General features: G+C 43.5%; 1 protein-coding gene across 1 annotated transcript in view; it reads right to left on the reverse strand.

The window, feature by feature from the left end:
• The window catches only part of ULK4 (unc-51 like kinase 4), a 1,180,200-nt gene that overhangs the window by 165,763 nt on the left and 992,133 nt on the right, over nucleotides 1-22,304 (reverse strand). Inside the window, exon 35 of the mRNA XM_029589702.1 lies at nucleotides 13,464-13,649. Within this exon, the coding sequence (XP_029445562.1) occupies nucleotides 13,464-13,649 (186 nt within the window). The remainder of the gene's footprint in view (nucleotides 1-13,463; nucleotides 13,650-22,304) is intronic.

A 22,304-nucleotide genomic window follows, 5' to 3' on the forward strand; every position in this document is an offset into this window, starting at 1 on the left:
CTCGGGAGTTCTACTTTGGTGCTTCCCCATTGTGCAAAGACTATCAGCGCTTCCCCGCTCCTTGGGGCTGCGCATACATCTATACAAGAAACTGTCAGCGCTTCCCCCCTCCTTGGGGCTGTGCTTCCGTGCCATACTGAGACTGCCTGCGCTTCCCCGCTCCTCGGGGTCGCACTTACGCACTATATAGAGACCCCCAGCGCATCCCCGCTCCTCGGGGCAGTGCTTTTGTGCCATACAGAGACTGCCTGTGCTTCCCGCTCCTCGGGGTTGAGCATACGTCATCACTGCAGCCTGCCCAGTACCTTCCCCCTTGGGGTCTCTGCTCAGGTATTATCTCCAACCTGTCTACTCACTGTGGGAATCCCTCCTGGCTCCTCGGGACTTCCCCACAGCCTTATCCAGAGCTCCCTGCTGTGCCTGACCTCGCCGCCCGATGGTGTGGACCTGTGGGGCTTCTCCCTACAGGTGGTACACCTCTCATCTTGGGCAAAGGGTCCACATACCCACAAACCATAACAACAGCTTTGCAGACCTCCTCTACGGGAACTGCTCGCAAGTGGGCCACCAATGCTGCCATAGCTCTGACAGAATGAGCCTTGACATGAACCCCCAGATGCAGTCGCACCTGGGCAAAACAGAAGGAGATGGAATCTGCTAGCCAATTGGATAGTGTCTGTTTGGCAATGGCCAGGTCCAAACTATTCTTGTCAAAAGAAATAAAAAGTTGGGTGGAATGTCTATGGGTATCTGTCCTCTCCAGACAGAAGGCTAAGGCTTGCTTGCAGTCTTGCAGTCCAAACTATGTAGTGTGCTCATTCGTCTTGCTGAGAATGGGGCCTAGGAAAGAATATTGGCAGGACAATTGACTGGTTAAGATGAAAGTCCGTCACCACCTTAGGCAGGAATTTAAGGTGCGTATGCAAGACCACCCTGCCATGATAAAACTTGGTATAAAGTAGATAAGTCACTGAGGCCTGGAGCTCGCTGACCCTGAGTGAAGACCCATGGGGCTAACATGAACCTGAACAGCAACACCCAGTACTGGAATTGCTGTTTTCCCACCAAAAATTGGAGTTACTTCCTGTGAGCAGAGAAGATTTCGATATGCGTGTATGCATCCTTTAGGTCAAGGGGACATAGCCAGTCCCCTTTCTGCAAGAGGAGAATCAAGGTGCCCAGGGAAACAATCTTGAACTATTCTTTTTTTAGAAACTTGATCAAGGCCCTTAAGTCTAGGATGGGATGGAGTCCTCCTGTTATCTTTGGAAACAGCAACTAACTGGAGTAGAATCCCCGCCCTCTTTGCCCTGGTGGTATGGGATCAACTGCTATGGCCGTTAAGAGACAGGAGAACTCTCTAGTAGTACCACCTGATGCACTACTGGCCCCCAAAATGGTAATGGAGGACAATTTGGCGGGACACCCAATATGATCAATTGTTACCCATGATGGACGATGGACACAACCCACTGGTTCGAGGTTATGCTAGGCCACCAGTTCACAAAGAACTGCAACCTTCCCCCAACCGGAGGGTCCATCATCCCGAGTATGGGCAACTGGCTTATGTCTCTTATGGCCCAGTCAAAGACCCGTCCCCAGAGTTGACTGAGGAACCGGCTGGGGCTTGGGGCTCTCTGCTGCCTGGATGAGCCGCGGAAGCCCTGATTGTATTGATGGGAGCAAGGAGGCAGAGGATAGTACTTCCTTTGGAGAAAGAAAGACTTCCTTGGCCCTGGTCTTGCCAGTCTCCTGGATGAAGAGGTGTTGGAGGGTTTTCTGTGGTCCCGAAGTTGGACCACAGCAACTCTCACCCTATCTCCAAAGGGATTCTCTCCAGCATATGGCATGTCAGTGAGTCATTCCTGTACCTCTGGTCGGAGATTCAAGGCCCAAAAGCCATGCATTATGCGGGCACCGATCCCACTGCAGACTCTCAATGCCATCTTGAAAACATCATAGGTTGCACAGACCTCATGTTTTCCACACTCCAGGCCTATATGCTGAGCAGGTGCAGGAGGTGGCTGAGCAGCTGCTGTTGAGGCAGCTGCTCAGCCACTTCCTGCACTTGCTTCCAGATGTCCTGCGAGTATTGGTTCATGTAGAGCTGGTAGGCAGCAATGTGGGCATTAAGCATGGCACCTTGAAATACCTTCTTCCAAAGAGCATTCATCGCTCTATGACCCTTCCCAAAGGGCGCCGAGGAATGAGTCTGAGAGCGCTTGGCCCTCTTGAGGGCAGATTCAACTACCACTGACTGGTGGGGCAGCTGATATTTACTGAATGTGGCAGCCTTCTGTACGATGTAAATGCCGTCTGCCTTCTTATTGACGGGAAGCACTGTGAGGGAGGTGTTGTCACATCCTCTGCAGCAACTCCTTAAGGATATTGTGGGCCGGGACCACCATGATTTCCTTAGGAGGCTCCATGAACTGGAAGATCTCAAGTATTTTGTGCCTGGCATCCTCCTCCGTTAATAACTAAAAAGGGATGGCTTCTGTCATCACCCTCTCAAACCCTTCGAAGATCAAGTCCTTAGGCGGAGACTTCCTTTGCTCCTCTGGAGGAGAAGGGTCTGAAGGGAGGCTCTCGGACCACCTTGGAGGAGGTTCCAAAATGTCATCCCCCCAGGGGTCACTGGATTCCTCATCCTCACTGAAGGCGACATGTGATGGGTGTTCGGCCTACGTCCAGAAGTGCAGGCACCAATAGAACTGGACAAGGGGTGGCAGGCCTCGGTGTTTTCGCTATACTCTAAGGAGCTTCCTCCTTGAAAAACCAGCAACAACCACCATATTGGTAGGGGAAGGCCTCGGTGCGCCGCCGGTCACCGATGAGCATGTCAAGCTTCTCCAGAAGTGATATAAGGAGGGGCGGCACCAGGTCTGGTGCCATCGGTGCCACAGGACCGAAACCTTGCACCTCCCAGTCCACTGCTAGCCAGACTCGATACTCCAGCTCCTCCTTGAACACTGCTGATGCCAAGACCGACTGGGAGGAAGGAGGGGTAGCCAGATCTTCCTCAGACCCTCGAGGTGGATTGGTACTGGCATTAGGACTGGTGGATACTGTCGTGGACCCCCCCGACACTGATGGAAAATAGACACTCCTTTCCCTGGGGGGTCGCTTTGATGGCATTATGGCATAAGCCGGTGCATCCCAGAGCTCGGCACCAGGCATTGACAGGGACTGGTTCCGATGCTTCTTTGGCTTCCCTCAATACTTGGCTTGGTCCTTCCCTGAGGCCGATGACGGGGAACCTGACATCCTTGGCCTGGACTAGATCGACGATGGTACCCCTGTCTATTGGCAACATTGATGAAACCGACGGTCCCACCGATGTTGATATCTTGGTGTCCATCAGTGCGGCTCCTTGGTCCTTCAATGCCAATGCCAATAGCTCGGACTTCTTTGACCCGAAGTCAACATCCCTTCGGGGTCATCTGGGCACATAAGCAGCAACCTCAGATATCATGTGATGCCCCTAGGTAGAGAACATATGTCTCATGCGGACACATAATGGACATGGTCCTCCGGCACTGGGGGCATTGCCGAAAACTGGACATGGCCATGATGGATGAATCAAAAGGGACACTAATGGAAGATGATGGCAGCAGGGCATCGATGGCTGGAGGTCACCGATGCACCACTGCCACGGGGAAAATGGCTGCAAAAGGAAACTTACCTGAGTCACCTGGAGAAGGAGACACAATGGGAAGGCACTGAGAGGGACTCAGCGATAGAACAATGAGAAAAAACCTATGAAAAATGCAAGAAAAACAAAGTTTTCCACAAGGCCAAACAACAGCAAAAGTGAGCTCACTCACACCGCAATGCTTACAGCTCGACGGAAAAAGAGAGCCTGAAGAGGGACCCCACGAGGACATATGGTATACGGCATGCTGGGCATGCTCAGTGTGCCTAATCAAATTTCTAGAAACTTTGACATAAGTTTTCTACATGATGATTTCACCCATGTGTGAGGACTACCATCCTGCTTGTCCTCGGAGAACAAAACACAGCAAAAAAATATAATACAACAATATATATAAAAAACATGATATATCATTTGCTACTGAAAACATACAAAATGTCAAAAATATGTAAGATAAATACAAAATAATTGTACTCATTTGAATTGCATTCTGCATGCTTTTTGTTTATAATGTGCATGAGGTTCAATTTTCTGGCACATCTATTTTCAGTGGTTAATAGTCCTAACCCATAGAGCATGTCCTGTCCCCATAGAACACCTCAGATACAATAAGTTTCAAAGATCTCCGTGTGGCCGACAGATATACATATATGGGCACGTGGAAATCTACTGTAGTACTTTAAAATCTGCGGGTATCTGGTCCATGCAGGTTATAAAATAAGTGTATATCCACCCCCTCAATATATGTGTGTACATTTCAGTATGCATGAATATTTGCAATTCATCAAAAGCCTTTATTTTCTCTACCTGTTATATAAATATATGTGCATAAGGACGGTAATTTTCAAACTGATGCGTGGGCGCTCTTTGGCACATATGCATCAGCATGAGCCCAGATATGCGGTCATTTTATAACTTACGCAACTATATGCTCGCATGATATAAAATAGCCTGTTGGCGCACCCATGTGCACCCAATTTTAAGTGGGCATGCATATCCCACTTTTACTGTGTAAATCGGGGGATTTTAAAAGGGGCGCACGCCCAAATCATTGCCAGTTTCACCAGTCCACCAGTAAGCCCAGTTAATAGCTAAATCCCCCAAACCTCCCTACTTTAATAACCTTCACTCCCCCCAGTTACCCAGACCCTTAAATCACCTCAGTTATGGCTAGTTTTCATTTTTTTAAACTTACACCTCTTCTACAGCAGAAATAAACTTATGCGCCACTGGACCTGGGTGCACACTGAGGCATTTAAGTATTTACACACACATCTTTTGACTATACCCCAAAACACTCATGCTCCACCCAGACCATACCCACGCCCTGCCCCTTTTTGAAAATGTCTAAGATGTGCGTGCTCTGAGAGATATGCGTGCCATCTGGGCATCTTTTAAAATTTGGTAGGCGCGCGCAAGCCCGACTTGTGTGTGCATCTCCTGATTTTGGCGAATACCGGACATTTAAAATTACCTCTTATTTTACATGTGAAAAACAAATATAACTTATAAGCGTGAAATCCTGATTTACATGCAGAAGTAGGTATTTATTTATTTTATATATTCCAAATTTCAGGCACTTCAAAAACAATTATATTCAAATACTGTAGGCATTTCCCTGCCCCAGAGGTCTTACAATCGGGGATGGTAACTTTCAAACCAGTACATGCACATTTGCATTCATGCATCAGCTTGCGCCCAGGGACGTGGCTATTTTATAACTTGCATGCGTATAAGCGCACATGTTATAAAATAACCTAGCCGCGTGCACATGTACACCAAATTTTAAGTGGGCACACGCATGGACGCACAAATCCTGCTTCTACTCCGTAAGTGAGGGGATTTTAAAAGAAGCACTTGCCCACACCACTCCCAGTTTACCAGTTTGTTCTCCAACTCGCCCAGTTAACAGCTAGATCCTTCAACCCCCCTGGTTTGATAGCCTACACTCCCCCTAGTTACCCCAATCCCTTTAAATCTACCAGAAATAAAGTTACGTGGTAGGGGACCTTGACATGTGCTGGGGGGCATAAGTATTTATGCACGCATCTCTTGGCCAGGCCCTGATATGCACATGTCCATTCCACGTCCTGTTTTGGACATTTTTGAGATGGCAGCGCTGTGGCATTTACACGAGTTTCTAGGCACTTTTAAAAATATGGTTGGCGCATGTAAGCCCAATTTCTTTGTGTATCCCCTAACTGATGTGTGCGACGGGCTTTTAAAATTCATCTTTAAGTTTTGTACTTGAGGCAATGTAAAGTGAAGTGACTTGTCATGAGGAGTACAGTGGGATTTGAACCCTGGTTTCCCTGGTTCGCAGCCTACAGCTCTAATCACTAGGCATACTTGAAATCACTAGTTTGCCAATACCTCCACCAATTCACCCAATCTGTCTCCAGTTCACTGAGACCTTCCTCCTAGGTCACCCTGAACTTCCCCCAGTTTACCCAGACCTCCCAACAAAAATTTCAGACAGCAGTCGAACGCTCCTGAGCTGCCCCTTTTCTGCGCAGATAAATATGCACACAAAACCAAAAATACATGCATGCTATTGATGTTTATAAAATAGCATGTATGCAAACACAAGCTACACATGCATATGGGCTAATTTCACACACGTAGCATCTTTGAAAATTAACTCAGTAGTTTTTATGATTCTTATCATCAATGTGGCAAAATATAGTTTACTCCTGGGAGAATTCTGCACACAAAAATTTAAAATTCTATGCACAAAATCTTAAAATTATGCAAAATTATGAATTCTTTATACTGGTCAAATAACACAATATACATGACAGTCTTTAATTAATTAACTTAAAATGTAATACAGAAAAAGGTTATTACTTAAAGATGCAGAATTTTAAATATTTTGAGCAGAATTTCTCTAGGAGTTATTTATTATTTATTTATTTATAGATTTTTCTATACCGGAGTACGTAAATAACATCACCTCGGTTTACATTCAAACAGTAATTCAGCATTGCGCTTTACAATTTAACATGGTAACTGAAGAAATACAATACAGTATATAACTATGTATTAAAAGAATATAAGCAATATATGAGAGATTGTGGCGGATAGGAAGATTAGTTGAGGATACAGATCATTGATAGTAGGCTTTTTTAAATAGCCAGGTTTTAAGGTTTTGTTTAAATTTTTTGTGACAGAGTTCCTGGCGTAATTCAGAGGGCATGGTGTTCCATATAGTTGATCCAGCAATGATGAAAGATCGTTGTTTTGTACTAGAGAGTTTAGTCAGATTGGGTGCTGGGATATTTAGTTTGGCTAAATTCTGGAATCTCGTTGGGCAGGAAGACATTTTGAATTGCAGTTGATCTGTGAACCAGAGCATTTCTCTGTTTTGAATGGCTTTGTGTATCAGCGACATAGATTTATAAATTATCCTGTAAGCCACGGGTAGCCAGTGCAAAGACTGAAGAGCTGGAGTGATGTGATCATGGCGGCTTGTGTCAGTGATAATGCGGGCAGCTGCATTTTGCAGCATTTGCAAAGGTTGAATGGTGGCTTTAGGTAGACCCAGTAACAGAGCATTGCAGTAATCAATTTTTGATAAAATAGTTGCTTGTAAGACTGTGCGGAAATCATATTGGTATAATAGAGATTTAATACGTTTAAGAGTGTATAGCTTAAAGAAACCATTTTTTACCGTGTCCGCGATGAATTTTTTAAACGTGAGATTGCTGTCAATGATGATACCAAGGCTGCGTACTTGTTGTGAAATAGAGGAGTTGTTTTGAGAAATATCAGAGTTGATCAGAATTGTATTTTTTGGAGGTGAGATTATGATAAGTTCAGTTTTATTGGTATTTATAGCCAATTGGTTGTATGTGAGGATTGTTTTAATTTCTAATAAAGCTACCTTCCAGGTACTCAGTGCATTTGTGATTGTGCTGGTTATAGGTATGAGTATTTGAACATCATCTGCGTAGATGAAGTGTTGAAGACCCAATTTAGAGAGTAACCGGCATAGCAGTGTAAGGTAAACATTGAACAATGTGGAGGAGAGAGAAGATCCTTGGGGGACTCCTTGAGAGAGGTTTCTTGGCTTGGATTCACTTCGTCCACATCTAACGCTGTATGTTCTATTGCTCAGGAATGACTGAAACCATAGTAAAGCCGATCCCGAGATACCTATTTCAGATAGACGGGTAATAAGGGTGTTGTGGTTTACCGTGTCGAAAGCAGCTGATATATCAAGAAGGGCGATGAGGTATGATTTGCCAGCATCTAAAGCTTTTAGTAGCACCTCAGAAAGTGATATCAAAAGCGTTTCCGTGCTGTGGTACTTTCTGAACCCATATTGGGATGGGAAGAGTATTTGATGATCATCTAAATAATCAGTTAGTTGTTTGTTGATGACTCTTTCCATAATCTTTGAGAGGAAGGGTAGGTTTGATACTGGTCGAAAGTTTGCTGGATCAGATGAATCTAGGTTAGATTTTTTTATCATTGGGGTAATGATAGCATGTTTAAGTATAGAAGGAACTATGCCTGTGGTGATGGATTTGTTAAGAATCTTTGCAATAGGTTTTGCTATTGTAGAACGTATTGTAAGAAGAGTTTTAGTAGGTAAGATGTCTGTGGGGTGGAAAGCTGGTTTCATTTTCTTTAGAATTGACTCAACTTGAATACCAGTAGTAATACCAGTAGTAATCTCAAGATTAGAGTTCACTGTAAGAGTGTCCCTTCCACTCTCTCCTTAATCCCCTGGCCAATTTGCCTTCTCAGACCCCATCTCCTCCACCTGCCAGCATCTCTCCCCTCCCCCTCTAGGCTCAACCCCCTTCCACTCTATCTCCACTCCCAGAGTTTGATCCCGTTCTCAATACTGCCTCTCAGACAGGCTCCCTCTGTCCCTCTCCCACACAGACTCCCTCTTCTCTAGTGCACATATACACTCCCTCATACCTGCTCCCTCAATCTCTCACACACACCCTCATACAGGCTCCCTTTCTCTCTTGCATACACATATCCCCAAATACAGGGTCCCACTCTCTTGCACACACACATCCCCTCATACAGGGTCCCTCTCTGTCTTGCATACACACCCACACAGGCTCCCTTTCTCTATCACACATATACTCTCTCACAGGCTACCTATGTCTCTCTCACAGACCAATTTGCACGGGCTCTCTCTCACACATACACAATCCTTTTACACAGGCTCCTTCTCTCACAAACAAACAAGCACCCTCACATACACAATCCCTTTTTCACACATACCAGCTCCCAATATCTCACACAAATACAACTCCTTCATAATATCCTTACATAGGCTCCCTCTCTCTGGCACCAACCCTCACGCACCTTCACACATGCTCTCTCTCACACCCCCCCCCAGGCTTGTAGTCTTACACACACACACACACACACACATTCATTTCTACACATACTCACTCTTACTGGGGCCTTCATCTTTGCTGCGAGCGGGATGAGCTCTAGTCATGGCATGCCGGGGCCTTCATCGTCATCGCGAGTGGGATGAGTTTCACTCGAGCCACGCTTGCGCCATGCTGGGGTCTCCTCCATTCTGCGCAGAAAATAGCAATTCTGCGCAGGGGGGGAATTCTGTGCAAATACTGCACTCTGCAGTGGTGCGCAATTCCCCCAGGACTAATATTTACAAGGCAAACAATTATGAGATGTGGAAGCCTGTTCGAGAAATGAGGGATTGCCTCACAAGAAGAAATGTTTGTTTGCACTGAAGGTAAAAAAAATGATGATACAAAGGAGATTGCTTGCTTTAAATACATTATTTATTTATATCTAACCATTTTAATAAGTTGAGCATTAATTTAGGGTCATGATAGTATCTGATATCTATTTTCTTGGCAAAATGAGTCCAAATCAATCATCATGAGTTTTGTTGTAAAAGTTTGCTTTTACAGTGTGTAAGATGCCTTACTAACTTTATTTAATTGTTCCTAAAATTAGTTTCTAATATATTTTATTTGACTTCAGATATATATCTATCTATCTATCTATATATATATATATCTATATATATATGTTTGAACAGCAAAAAGCCTGAGAACTAGAACTGTAGCAGGGACTCTTGAGGTTTTAATTATGCACATTATGATATGCCTAATTTGAAAGATGTTAAGAAAATTTAAAACACTATGAAGAGTAGCATTTCATACAAAATGGTATTGATTTGCTTTGTACTATCAAAGCTACTATTAAGGGAAAGGCCAACAAACCAGTTATTATACTAATTCTAATAATATGGTAATATTTGCATCAGAGATCAAACAAACAGTTCTGCTCTGCAATTCAAAACACTGTCTTGACAAGAGAGGGTCATTTTGAGTCTTTAATGTATGTTTTCAAACTGGATGAAATTTTAAACATCTTTCCCATAAACATTTAAAAAAACTGAGAGAGCAATTCATGTATTTTCATTCTCAAGTTTCATTAGTAATAATTTCAGAAGATCTAACGAAGTAAGCACAACACATCTCTGGATAAAGCATGATATCATGTCTCAGGTTTGACAACTGTTTGCAATAAATAAGCAAGTCAAGCATAAGCCTTTTCTGGAATCTATTGTAGTTATTTTTATTTTTTAAATAAACTAGAGAGAAAATGATACAACGAGACATGGAAGCAGTTCAATAGCTCTCTATGGGGGTTATTTTCTAAAGGTTTATCGCGTGCGTTAGGGCCTTATCACACGCGATAAACCTCTATCACACGCGAAAAGGGCCTTTTCGCGTGCGATAGGATGTAAATGAGTGGGAGGGGAGGAGTCGGGGCAGGGAGGGGGAGGAGTCGGCTGCGGCACCGCTGCCGGTGATAATGTGAGGAACATTCTTGCCGGCAGTAGTGTGGCGAATAGCACCACCTTTTATGGTGGCGCTATTTGTGTGAAAGGCTGCAGCTGGCTGCACCGCAGCCGGCGAAATTGCACCACCACGGTGCGAATGGCTGCAGCCTTTCGCAGGCTCGCCCCCTCCCCCCTTCGCCCCCCGCCCCCTTTTTCGTGGGATTCAGCTTGGTAAAAAGGCAGTATTTATTTTATTATTAGAAAAATCATGTGACCAGATTTGAGAGTTTGAAAATTTCCTGGTCCAGTACACATACAGTCAATTCCCTTTCATGACTGAAAAGGTGTATTCCATAGAGCATGGATTCCCAAACCAGTCCTGGGGACCCCACATCCAGTCGGGTTTTCAGGATATCCGTAATGAATGTGCATGAGATAAATTTGCATATATTGTGGTTCAATTGTATGCAAATTCATCTCATGAATATTAATTGTGGATATCCTGAAACTCCGACTGGCTGTAGGGTTCAGAGGTCAGATTTGGGAAGTCCTGCCATAGAATATACAAGATTTCCAATGGTGTTCTGTACATTGTACGTATGTAAGTCTGCACAAGATCCAGTTCATTCTCTCCCTCCTGCCCACCCATTCAGTATTCAGCCCTTTCTCCTCTTCCCACTTGATCCACTCTTCCCTAAATGAACCCCCCCCTCCAAGCCTAAATCATCTCTCTCAGTATCCACCTCAGCAGCTCTTCTTGGCCTCAGTCACCACCCCCCGCCCCAGCCTCAATTCCTCCCCATCAGCCGTACAGGGTAATTTTAAAGAAGCGTGCAGGCGCCCAAAAACGCATATATTGGCATGCAAGTGGAGATAAGCTGAATTTTATCTCGTGCGTGCCAAGTACATGCATATCATTTAAAATACCCCTCCCGCATGTATGTGTGCGTGTAATCTTAAGACGCGGCTCGAGAAAATGTTCCGGCGTAATTCTGCTAGGGTTTTAGTGGCTTTTAAATGCATATGCAGGCAAATTTTAAAACATGCTTGCATGAGAGAGAAAAGTTTTTTCAAATAGTCCAACCTGCCTGAGATGGGCTCTTGAACAGTAAATCATCCAGATATGGGAAGACATACATTCCCTGTCTGTGGAGGTGCTCCGCCACCACGGCCAGGCATTTAAGACCCAAGCCCAACCAGCAACACTCTGTACTGGAAATGCTGTGTTCCCACCATAAATCGGAAATACTTCCTATGTCCTGGGAAGATCTTATGAGTGTATGTGCCTTTTAGGTCGAAGAAGCATAGCTAGTCCCCTTTTTGCAAAAGGGGAATTAAGGTGTCCAAGGAAACCATTGTGAACTTTTATCTTTTTAGAGACTTGTTCATGGCCCTTAGGTCTAGGATGGGACCGAGTCCTCCTGCTCTCTTTGGAATCAGGAAGAACCTGGATTAGAATCCCTGCCCTCTTTGTTCTGGTGGTACAGGCTTGACCGCTCTGGCCATTAAGAGGGAGGAGAGCTCCACATGTAGTACCCCAATGTGGGCACGGAGGGCATTTGACAGGACATCCAATAGATTCAATTGGTACCCTTGGCAGACGATGGACAGAGCCCATTCTTTCCAGGCTACACTGGGCCACTGTTTCTCAAAGAACCGTAGCCTGCTCCTGATCAGATGGTCCATTGTTCTGGGTACGGGCAACTGGCTTGTCTCCTATGGCCCAGTCAAAACCTCTTCCCCAGAGATGACTAAGATGTTGGCTGGGGTTTGAAGGATCTCTACTGCCTGGGATGGCCGCAGGAGCCCTGATGGTGTTGACGATAGTGAGGAGGCAGAGGATAGTACTTCATCTGGTGAAAGAAAGACTTGCTAGGCCTCTGTCTTGATGGCCTCCTGGATGAGGAAGACAGGTCCAAAGTATTGGCGGAATGCTGTTGGGGAGTCTCAAGGTGGTCACAAAGTTGGGCCATGGAATCCCTCACCCTATCTCCAAATAGATTCTTTCCAGTACATGGCACATCAGTAAGTCATTTCTGTACTTACGATCAGAGATCCAAGGCCTGCAGCCATGCCATTCTGCTGGCACAGATTTCCGCTGCAGAGTCTCTCAATACCATTTCGAAAACATTGTAGGGCACACGGACCTTGTGTTTTCCACACTCCAGAGCCTTGCGCACCAGAGACATGAGGGTATCTTGGTGCTGTTGAGGCAGCTGCTCAGCCACCTCCTGCACCTGCTTCCAGATGTCCCACGAATACTGGCTCATATAGAGCTGGTAGGCAGTGATGCGGGCAATAAGCATGGTACCTTGGAACATCTTTCTCTCAAGAGCGTCCATCACGCTGTAGTCCTTTCCCAGTGAAAATTTTCCTGACTGCTTTTGGTCTCCCTCCAGCCTATGTGGTCTATCGCCCGCTGGACCCTGTAGCCCACTGTATTCCACTGCAAGGATCCTCCTTGCAGTCCACACACCTGGACTCACGAAGGCACATATGTCAGCATAAGCACACTATAGATTCCGACAGACACCAATCTCAGGAGACTATATATATTATATATATGTGCAGTATGTACTACATTCAAGTACACAAATAAATCATATTTTCATTCTTTTAATAATTTATAATTACACAGACATACTGAAATCTTTGAAGGTGGTGGGGTTGCAGTACATGAATTCCTGAGGCCACATAAGTTCCCTCTTCAGATACGATAGGACCTATGTGGTCTCAAAATCTCTCGTGACTTACAAAACCAACTCTTTCTAAATGAAGGCAATTAGGAATGCTGCTACAGAACTAATTATCTCCTTCCCAGATGTCTTACTTTGGCATAATTATTTATAACATTTTAGGATTCTTAAAATAAAAAAAATCTATGCCACAGTGGCTAACATGTACTACATTGTAAAAATGTAAGGAATGGGAACTTTTTAAATCATCACTACATCATGCTTAAAAATATTCCCTTGATACATTTGATAACAAAGAAGTTGTACTTTTTGAACTCACCAATTTTTTGATGATTCGCAACCACAACTTCTGATATTTGGGGTCTCTTTTGGTTGATAGAACTTCTGCAAAGCAGTCCATGTTTTCTGGAGACATGCTATCTTGGTTGTCCCGTCCATAGAGCTGAACCAACAAAGATAAGCACTGAGACGAGTTTTCATATATTTCCAAATCCTCACTAAGAAGCTAAAATTGAATCAGAGAAATATATTTCAAACAAGAAATAGAAATATTAAATACAATGCAGCAAAAAAAATGATTAAAGTGTACTTTATGTATTGTGAACAGTAAAAGAATCAAACATTTAAAAAAAAAAAACACTGGGGTCTATTTAGCTCATTAGCTATTATCACCATATTCTCTAACCACCATTAAATGTACTGATGCCATCTCAGTGGTAGATGTTAAATGTTACCGTGCCAGCCCTGACATAAGGGGAAAGTCTGATCTTTGGGGCTTTGCCCTGACAAAGCACAATGACCCTTGGAACCTCATCATCTTTCCCTCTCACTCCCCTGATAAAAAAAAAAGAGCCTGCAAGTCCTCCTTTACTCCTTGTCACAGTCACACCCTCTGGACTCCACATACCCCATCGATCAATCCTAAAGTCTTCTCTGACAGGAGAGATCTAGAACCTCCTTCTGGCACTGCTGCCGAGTTCGAAATGATGCTGCCTAGCATTGCTTCACGGGTATGGATTTCTTCCTCCTGCTAAAGACTTGGGACTCAGCTGGTGGAGTAACTGTGGATTTCAGAGGGGCAGAAGGACGTGAAGGGCCCCCAAGGATCATTGTGCTTGCCAGGGGGCAGGTAGGAAGAGATCAGGAGGCCCCGTGGGATGCTTTGTGGGAGTATGGAAGGGAGAGTTCAGGGGCCCAGAGGGTCACTGTGCTATGTCCAGGGGGTAGGAGAGATGCTCCCCATGTTAATTATCCATAGTAATTTGAGCTCATTAATGCAGGGGAGTAAAACATGCAGAGCACAAAACCATTAAAAGGCCAGCACTCTCTTTGATATGACCCTTTTAACATTTATTTTATTTATATGAAAACATTTATATCCTGCTTATCTAAAATCTTAAGTGGGTAACATAAAAATTCATACATACACATTAAAAAAAAATAACACAAACCATAAATTATATAAAACCCCAAAAAGAAATTAACTTAATTAGCTGTTCATTTAACAAACACTACTTCCAGCAACATAAGATGTTTAAACATAGCGAAACCTCTCCCAATGCCCATACTTTTACTTATCAGATTTTCCAAATGTCTGTTCAAACATAAAAGCTTTATCTTCTTCCTAAACAGCTGAAGGGACTGTTCAGCTCTTAATTCATCAGGTAAGCCATTCTATAGTAATGGACCAGTGACAGAAAATAACCTGTCCCGAGTTTCAGAAAGGGAGCAAAACGCATTGAAGACTCATCAAGTAAGTTTCGCTCTGCTGACCACAAAGCATGAGAAGGTTTATAAATTTTTAAAAGAGTATTAAAGGTATACAGGGAAATTGCTACTAAGCATTTTATGGACTAGGGTCAATACTTTAAATTTTATCAGAAACGACACTTGTAACCAATGCAACGAAGCCAAAGTTGGTGAAATATGATCCCTTAGGAAGGCACCAGTCAAAAGCCAGGTCACAGAATTTTGGATGGCCTGCAAAGCCTTCAAGGATGATACAAGGAGTTACAATAATCAATCCCCGTAAACAGAAGCACCTGTAACACAGTCCAAAAATCACTAAAGGGCAAAACAGTTTTTAATTTCGACAATAAATGAAGCTTAAAACAACATCTCTTAACAGAAGTAATGTATGACTGTAAAGAAAGGGAAGATTCAATAACTACTCTAAGATTCTTAGCCTGACATGAAATTGGGATCGTAAGACCATCAGCCTCTAAAGGATGGTAATGAACTTGACTGAGGAAAACAAGCAGGTCAATTTTATCCATGTTCAATGATAATTTGTTTATTACCATCCAAGACTTGATATTTAACAGGCAACTGTGGCTAGCACCTCACCTAAGAGATGACGACATAGGGATGTAAAATTGAATGTCGTTCTCATAGAAGTGACAACCAACTCTCAAATTATCCAATAGCTTACATAAAGAGCGAAGATAGATACTGAAAAGCAGGGCTGATAAAGCAGAGCCCTGTTGCATCCCCACATTTTGAAGAAACAGCACATTCATGCTCTGAATCTCATTATCCTAGTGAGTATGCCACTACTGACAATTTTTACTGTAAACACCAAAATTTCTGTTAGCATGCCTTTTAGTGATTTGGCTCTGTGATGACAGGGGGGTGGGGAGGGTTTCTCCAGTCCATATTTAGCAAGGCAGAACATTAAACGTGCCAAATAAAGCCCAGCCGAAGCCTAGAGAGCCTAGATTAGAAAAGCTTACCCAGGACTACATTTCCCAGGTTTCCTCTAACCAACTAGGGATTATGGGATGATGGGAGGAGAGACTAGAGCTGGGTGGGGCCAGAATTTACAGCCTGACAGGCTCCCAGGTGAGATAAATTGGGGAAGTTCAGAGCTGAAGGAGGAAGCCAGCAGAGAGGAACTACCAGATTGGTATGTTGCTTCCTTCAGCCTCTAGCAGCTGAAGGAAGTGATGTTCCTATGTAAACTTCAGAAGCAATGACTGAGATAGAATAAGGTGAGATAGAATAAATTAAGCAGTATTAGTTTGGTACTATGAGCTCTGCTACAATATTTTGGAGTTTAAAGACAGTCAGTTTCCAGCACTGCCATAATTAAAAGGAAATGCTATTGTGGGATTTGTTGTGTAGTAAATGAAGGAGTGCTCATTTGATACCTTGATCCCTGCTACAAGATTTTGGAATGTAGAGACTGACAGCATAAGCACTGTTGTCACTAAAAGAACTAGTAGTGCAAACAAAGGGAGGTCTTATTCTCATAAAGTGACACTGTAACTTTGAGTCTGACAGAGAGCACTCAACCATGGCTATGCAGGCTGTGTTTTAGGAGGACAGAAAGAGCGAAGACCAGACTGAGGAAGAAGCATACAGTCCCAAAGACACTGGGAAACATCACAGGCTCCTAAGTAACTATGAAATATGTAATAAAATCTAACTTTGCAAAATAATGCCAAAAGCATTTCTCTTCAAATCTTTTCTTGGGAGGACAGATAAAATGCATATTGAATTATAAGCAAACAATAGACAAATATGGCAAGAGGTAAGAATTCATATAAAAGAATAGTCAAATTGCTAGAACCAGCAGCCAAGTTCTCAAATTAATGATGTATTCATTTAGACTGTGTATGTGATCTGACAGGTTCAGATCCTGCTGACACTCTTGTGACCTTAGGCAATTGATTGCTCTCTCTATTGCCTCAGGTACAAACAGGGAGCTCAACATTCAAACCTATCCACGGTACAGCACTTGCACATGTAAGTGAATGCATGGAGATTAATGCTAGTATTTTATAAACTGTGTGGTGGGAGCTGCACAGTTTATATAAAATACTGCATATTTCTACTCTGAAAGTGCACATTAACACGAAACTGTACTTAACATGAAACTGTAACACAAAACTGTAACACGAAAACTGTAACACAAAACAAAAAACGAAAACTGTAACACGAAACTGTAACACGAAACTGTACTTAAGCATATGCAACACTATATTTTATCCTGTTACCAGATTCTATCAAGTTCAATGTTATTTACTTACTTATGTACTTATTAACCTGCCTTTTAGTTATTAACTGGTTAACCATATTATATACTTTTTCTCAAATTAACTATTTTATGTTTATTTATGTTTATTTATGTTTATTTATGTTTTATTATGTTTTCTCAAATTAACTATGTTCAATGTAAACCGCTAAATGTTCAATGTAAACCGCTAAATGAAGCGATAGTTACGGTTCCTTAGCGATAGTTTTGGTTCCTTGTAAACCGGGGTGATATGTATACTATACAGGAACCCCGGTATATAAATTCTTTAAATAAATAAATAAATGTATGTTTCAGTACACATGAATATTTCTAATGCAAGAAAACACATACTTTCTCTACCCATTTTATAAACAAACATACATATTTTAGGTGTAAAATAATTGTGAAAATACACACAGAAAAACCCAGAATTAAATGCAGAGGCAAGCAGCCCATAAAATATGTATGTACTTTCTTGAACACACACTTGGAATCACCAGTTCACCAACACCTCCACCAGTTCACTTAGTCCTTCTCTAGGTTCACCTAGACCCTCTAGCACTTCACCCTGAGCCCTCATCAGTTCACCCACACCTCCTACCCAAAATCTGTAGACAAGAGACAAGTCCGATTTCACTTGCATGGGTCAATCAGCAGGTGTTAAATTGTATGAACATGTTTGGTAAGGTATATAAGTATATCTCTTACAAAATACCAACTACCCCGCCTGAGAACACCCCTATACCATCTCTTTTATCCCTCAGGAAAATATACGCACAAAACTGAAAATATATTTGCACTCTTGAGACTTATATAATAGCATATACACATGCACATCTTATTTTGCATTCGTAAAACTCCTTTGAAAAATCACTAGTTAGATTGTAAGCTTTCTGGGGCAAGGAAATACCTACAGTACCTAATTTAATCCACTGACCAGTCACATAAAGTGGAATATAAAAAAAAACAAACTTACAAAATCATATTTTAGTGTGAACAAAATTCCTTGGCACTTATGGGAGTTCATTTTAAATTAAAACAGAACACAGGAGATCCTAAAATATATTTTCACCTCAAATTTACTGAAAATGTTACTTGCTGTGATGTTGGTTTAATTGATCAATTTTTGCACATAATTCAAAATTTCTTGTTTACTATACATGTTTGCCACAAGCTATGTCTTCCTGGAATCTTGCATTTTAGTGAATTATGAATAACTCTTGGAAATTAAAAAATCCATGTGTGGAATGCTATAGCTGCTGTGGGTCCCGGCCGCGGCAGGCCACGGCCAGTCCCCCCTCCCTCCTCCAATGCAAGCCGGCGCTCTCCCCTGTCGGTGCGGCCTGTCCTGTTCTGGGCCTGGCCGACCGCGGCCTCCCACGCAGCTCTAAATGCCGTCATCCTGCTTCCTGCGGAGCTCTCCCTAGGCGCGCGTGCATGGGAGGCTCTGCATCTTAAAGGGACCATGGTGGGAAACTTCGGTCCAGCCCCGATGGATGACGTCAAGACTGAGGGGTATTTAAACCCTGCCTCAGTCTTCAGTTCCTTGCCTTAGCAACAGGTCGCCTCCTCGGAGTGCTAGTTGTTGCTTCCTGACGTCTTCTGGTTCCTGCCTGAAGTTCCTGATTCCGTTCCTGCTCCTGCTCCGCTCCAGTCCTCTGCTCCTGAGGTCCTATCCCGGCGTTCCAGTTCCTGCTTTCCTGCCCGCACTAGTGTTCCTGCCTGCGTTCCTCTCCTCATCCTCCAGTTCCTAGGCCTGCGAGTTTCCTGACTTGTTTGGACATTTGTTGGCAAAATGGCCTGTTCCACCATGGAGCGCTCCCGCTCACCACCTACAACGGGCTCCGCCTCTGGCAGAACTCCACCTATTTCTAAAGCAGAAGAGCCAATGCAGTTGGGCCTTGGACATTTGTCCCCGGAGGAGCGCCTCCAGCGGAGGCAGTCGGGCCTATGCCTTTATTGCGGAGCTCCTGGTCACCATCTCCAGACCTGTCCAGTCCGTCCGGGAAACTTCCGGGCATAATTTCAGTAGGAGTCCTGAACTTGGACACTACTTCACCGGCCCCCAGTTGTCTCTACTGGTTACTTTAACATGGGACTCTCGTTCCTTTCCTGGCCTTGCTCTGATAGATTCTGGAGCAGGGGGGAACTTTATTCTCAAGGACCTAGTACAACTTTTGGGTATTTCTACCCGTTCCCTGGAAACCTTCTTATGTATTGCCTCCATTTATGGTGAGCCGTTACCCGGCCGCATTTCCTTGGTGACCGAGCCAGTCCGTCTTCTCACTGATGCCGTCCATAAAGAAGAGGTGGAACTCCTCATCTTAAAAAAAAAATCTATTCACCCGGTGGTTCTAGGATTACCTTGGCTTTAGCGTCACTCCCCCCAGTTTGATTGGGGAACTCTTCAGCTCACAGCGTGGAGCCCAGCTTGTCATCAGACCTGTCTGAAAAAGATGGTACCACCTCCTACAGTTTCTCTTGCGAACACTACTTCTGGCATTCCAGCTCCGTACATAGACTTTGAGGATTCACCAACAGTTCCGTCTTCTGTACTTCATCTTCACATTAATCATTTCACCATCGGGACCCGCAGGTCTCCCACATGAATTCAAGATGGACATCTTGAATTCTGTCCATCTTGAATTCATGTGGGAGACCTGCGGGTCCCGATGGTGAAATGATTAATGTGAAGACGAAGTACAGAAGATTACAACAGCAATAGGCTGTATTTTCTCTATGTAAAAGACGGAACTGTTGATGAATTCCTAATGTGTCCACTGTGTTAATTTTGGCTCCTGATGAAGCTGACATCAGCGAAACTTCGGCCGCAGTTGAGCCGTGTTCAAGGCACCTACACCGTCTAATTTGCATGAAAGTGTCTGCATCTATTATTGGAGCTTTAACCGCCAAGTGGCGTGCACTGAACTCTTTACAAAATCCTATGACTGATTTATTTACATACTGTCAGAGTGACTATGCATCCAAAGTGACTGCAAGTGATTGAGAAGACCGGGCGCTCTTCACCCTTTTGGGAGAGACGCCGTCTGGCTTGCTGATTATAAAAAATATATGAAAAAAAATATATGGAATTTTTCTAATTAAACAGTCTCAAAACAAAACAAAAATTAAAAAATTATAAAAATAAAAAATATATGGAATACGTAAAAATTAAAATTAATAATTAAAAATTATTATTTACAAATTTTCACAAATTCACAAGTGAGCAAATGAATGAAAGTTAAGAATTGCTTCCCCCTTTTTGCTCGTCTGGCTTTCTTGTATAAAAACCACATCCGGATTGGCAATTGCCAGCTCTCTGTAAAGAAGAGCTCTTTTTTGAGGAGAGTTAAGCCCCTTAGCATTTACAGAAAGAAATTTTAAACTCGCCATGACTGAGATATCAAATAGTGAGACCGAAATAGTGCAATCGGGTGACCCATCCAATAAAGGAGACTAGTACCAACAATGGTAGCATCTCTTTTGGTGATTTTCATGTACCATTGGTATATAGGTAAACATGTAAAATTCACTATGAAATACATGATCAACAGAAAGATGAAACTGGCCTGTAAAATAGCATGAAACCCCCGAGGGTTGAAAAATACCCTCAAACACATATAAGAGCCTGCACAAACCTCCAAACAGGCTCTGTTCTCCCCTATCCCGGGGGGGTGATGTAGTACACCACACTGAGATGGAGTGTATCTACGCCATCTCCCTTTGTAACAGCAGTTAATATTATGATATTGAACATTTACAACCAAAACAACTGAAAACCTGGACAGAACTTAGATAATAGTATTCTGGGCATTCATAGAACAAAACGCAGAAATGTCTTCACGAGAACCATGATAACAGAGCTGTTGATCAGTTTTGCTCTGGGAACATCATTAAAGCGCTGCGTTAGGTAGCTCAGAGTTCAGGTGGGAGCTTGTCTAATGGCAGGACCCCCAGATTGACGGCGCAACCGGCTGTTATGTTTGCCCACCCTTTGCCAGGTTGGGAAAGGTGTGCAAGATATGTTTTCTGAAGGAGGTTTAGCCGTTTCGTGTGCGCTAGAGAATCCGCAGGTGGCAAGATGTTGAGCAGCTTCAGACGGCTGAATATGACGATAGACAGTGCCGTCTAGGTTATATGTGAGGCCAAAGGGATAAAGCCATCTGTACTTTATATTTTTGCCACGTAAGAAAGTGGTAATATCTCTAAAAGACTGGCGGTTTTGTAAGGTGGCAACTGATAGATCGGGAAATACTAATATGTTGTAGTCTTCCCACAACCAGGCGCTGCGTGCTCTAGCAGCTGTCGCAATTTTTTCTTTGACAGTGTAGTCTGAAAAGCATACTATGATATCCCTGGAGCGATTTGGTTGAGGTGCTTTGAGAGCTCTGTGCGCCCAATCTAATCTGATATCCGGAGGAGAAAAGTCCTCTGATTGATTAGCCTCTGCTAATAGGTGCAGGCAGAATTTCTGTATAAGATCGAAGCAGTTTTCAGGGCCTTGCGGCTCTGGGAAGCCACGAAAATGCAAGTTATTGCGTCTTGTTCGGTTCTCCAGATCAGCTAATTTGGAGTGCAAAGCAATGTTGTCTGATCGAAGGGAATCGCAAACCTGTTTGTTGGAGGATGAAAGCTCCTGATGACTTTTCATGCGCACGTCCATGTCGTCTACCCGGTGTCCCAGGGACGTCTAAGGCTGGCCTTATAATGACATGATACAGTATAACAGCTTAATTGAGTAACTAGCTAACCAAGTACAATAAACTGTTTTATAAGATATTATTACAATATAACAGGCTTATTAGAATAACTTCTTACATAGTATATCAAGAGTTAAATAAATTAAATTAAATTAACTATGTACAGTGGCAGGAATGGGACTGGGGGCGGGGGTGGGGGGTGTTATAAGGTGGGAGGGGGGGCTGTGTGGGATTATTTATCTAGTATGAATGCTTTCTGGAAGAGCCAGGTTTTGAGGTTCTTTCGAAAGGTGGGTGTAGAGGGGTCGGTTCTGAGAGCGGGAGGAAGGTTGTTCCAGAGGTGAGGGCCAGCTACAGATGCAGCTCATTCTCTAGTGGAGACTCTATGCACTTCCTTGGTGGGGGGAATGGGAAGTAGACCTGTGCTGGTTGAGCGGAGATT

The sequence above is a fragment of the Rhinatrema bivittatum genome, chromosome 2 (assembly GCF_901001135.1).
Source record: "Rhinatrema bivittatum chromosome 2, aRhiBiv1.1, whole genome shotgun sequence".
Lineage (NCBI taxonomy): Eukaryota > Metazoa > Chordata > Amphibia > Gymnophiona > Rhinatrematidae > Rhinatrema > Rhinatrema bivittatum.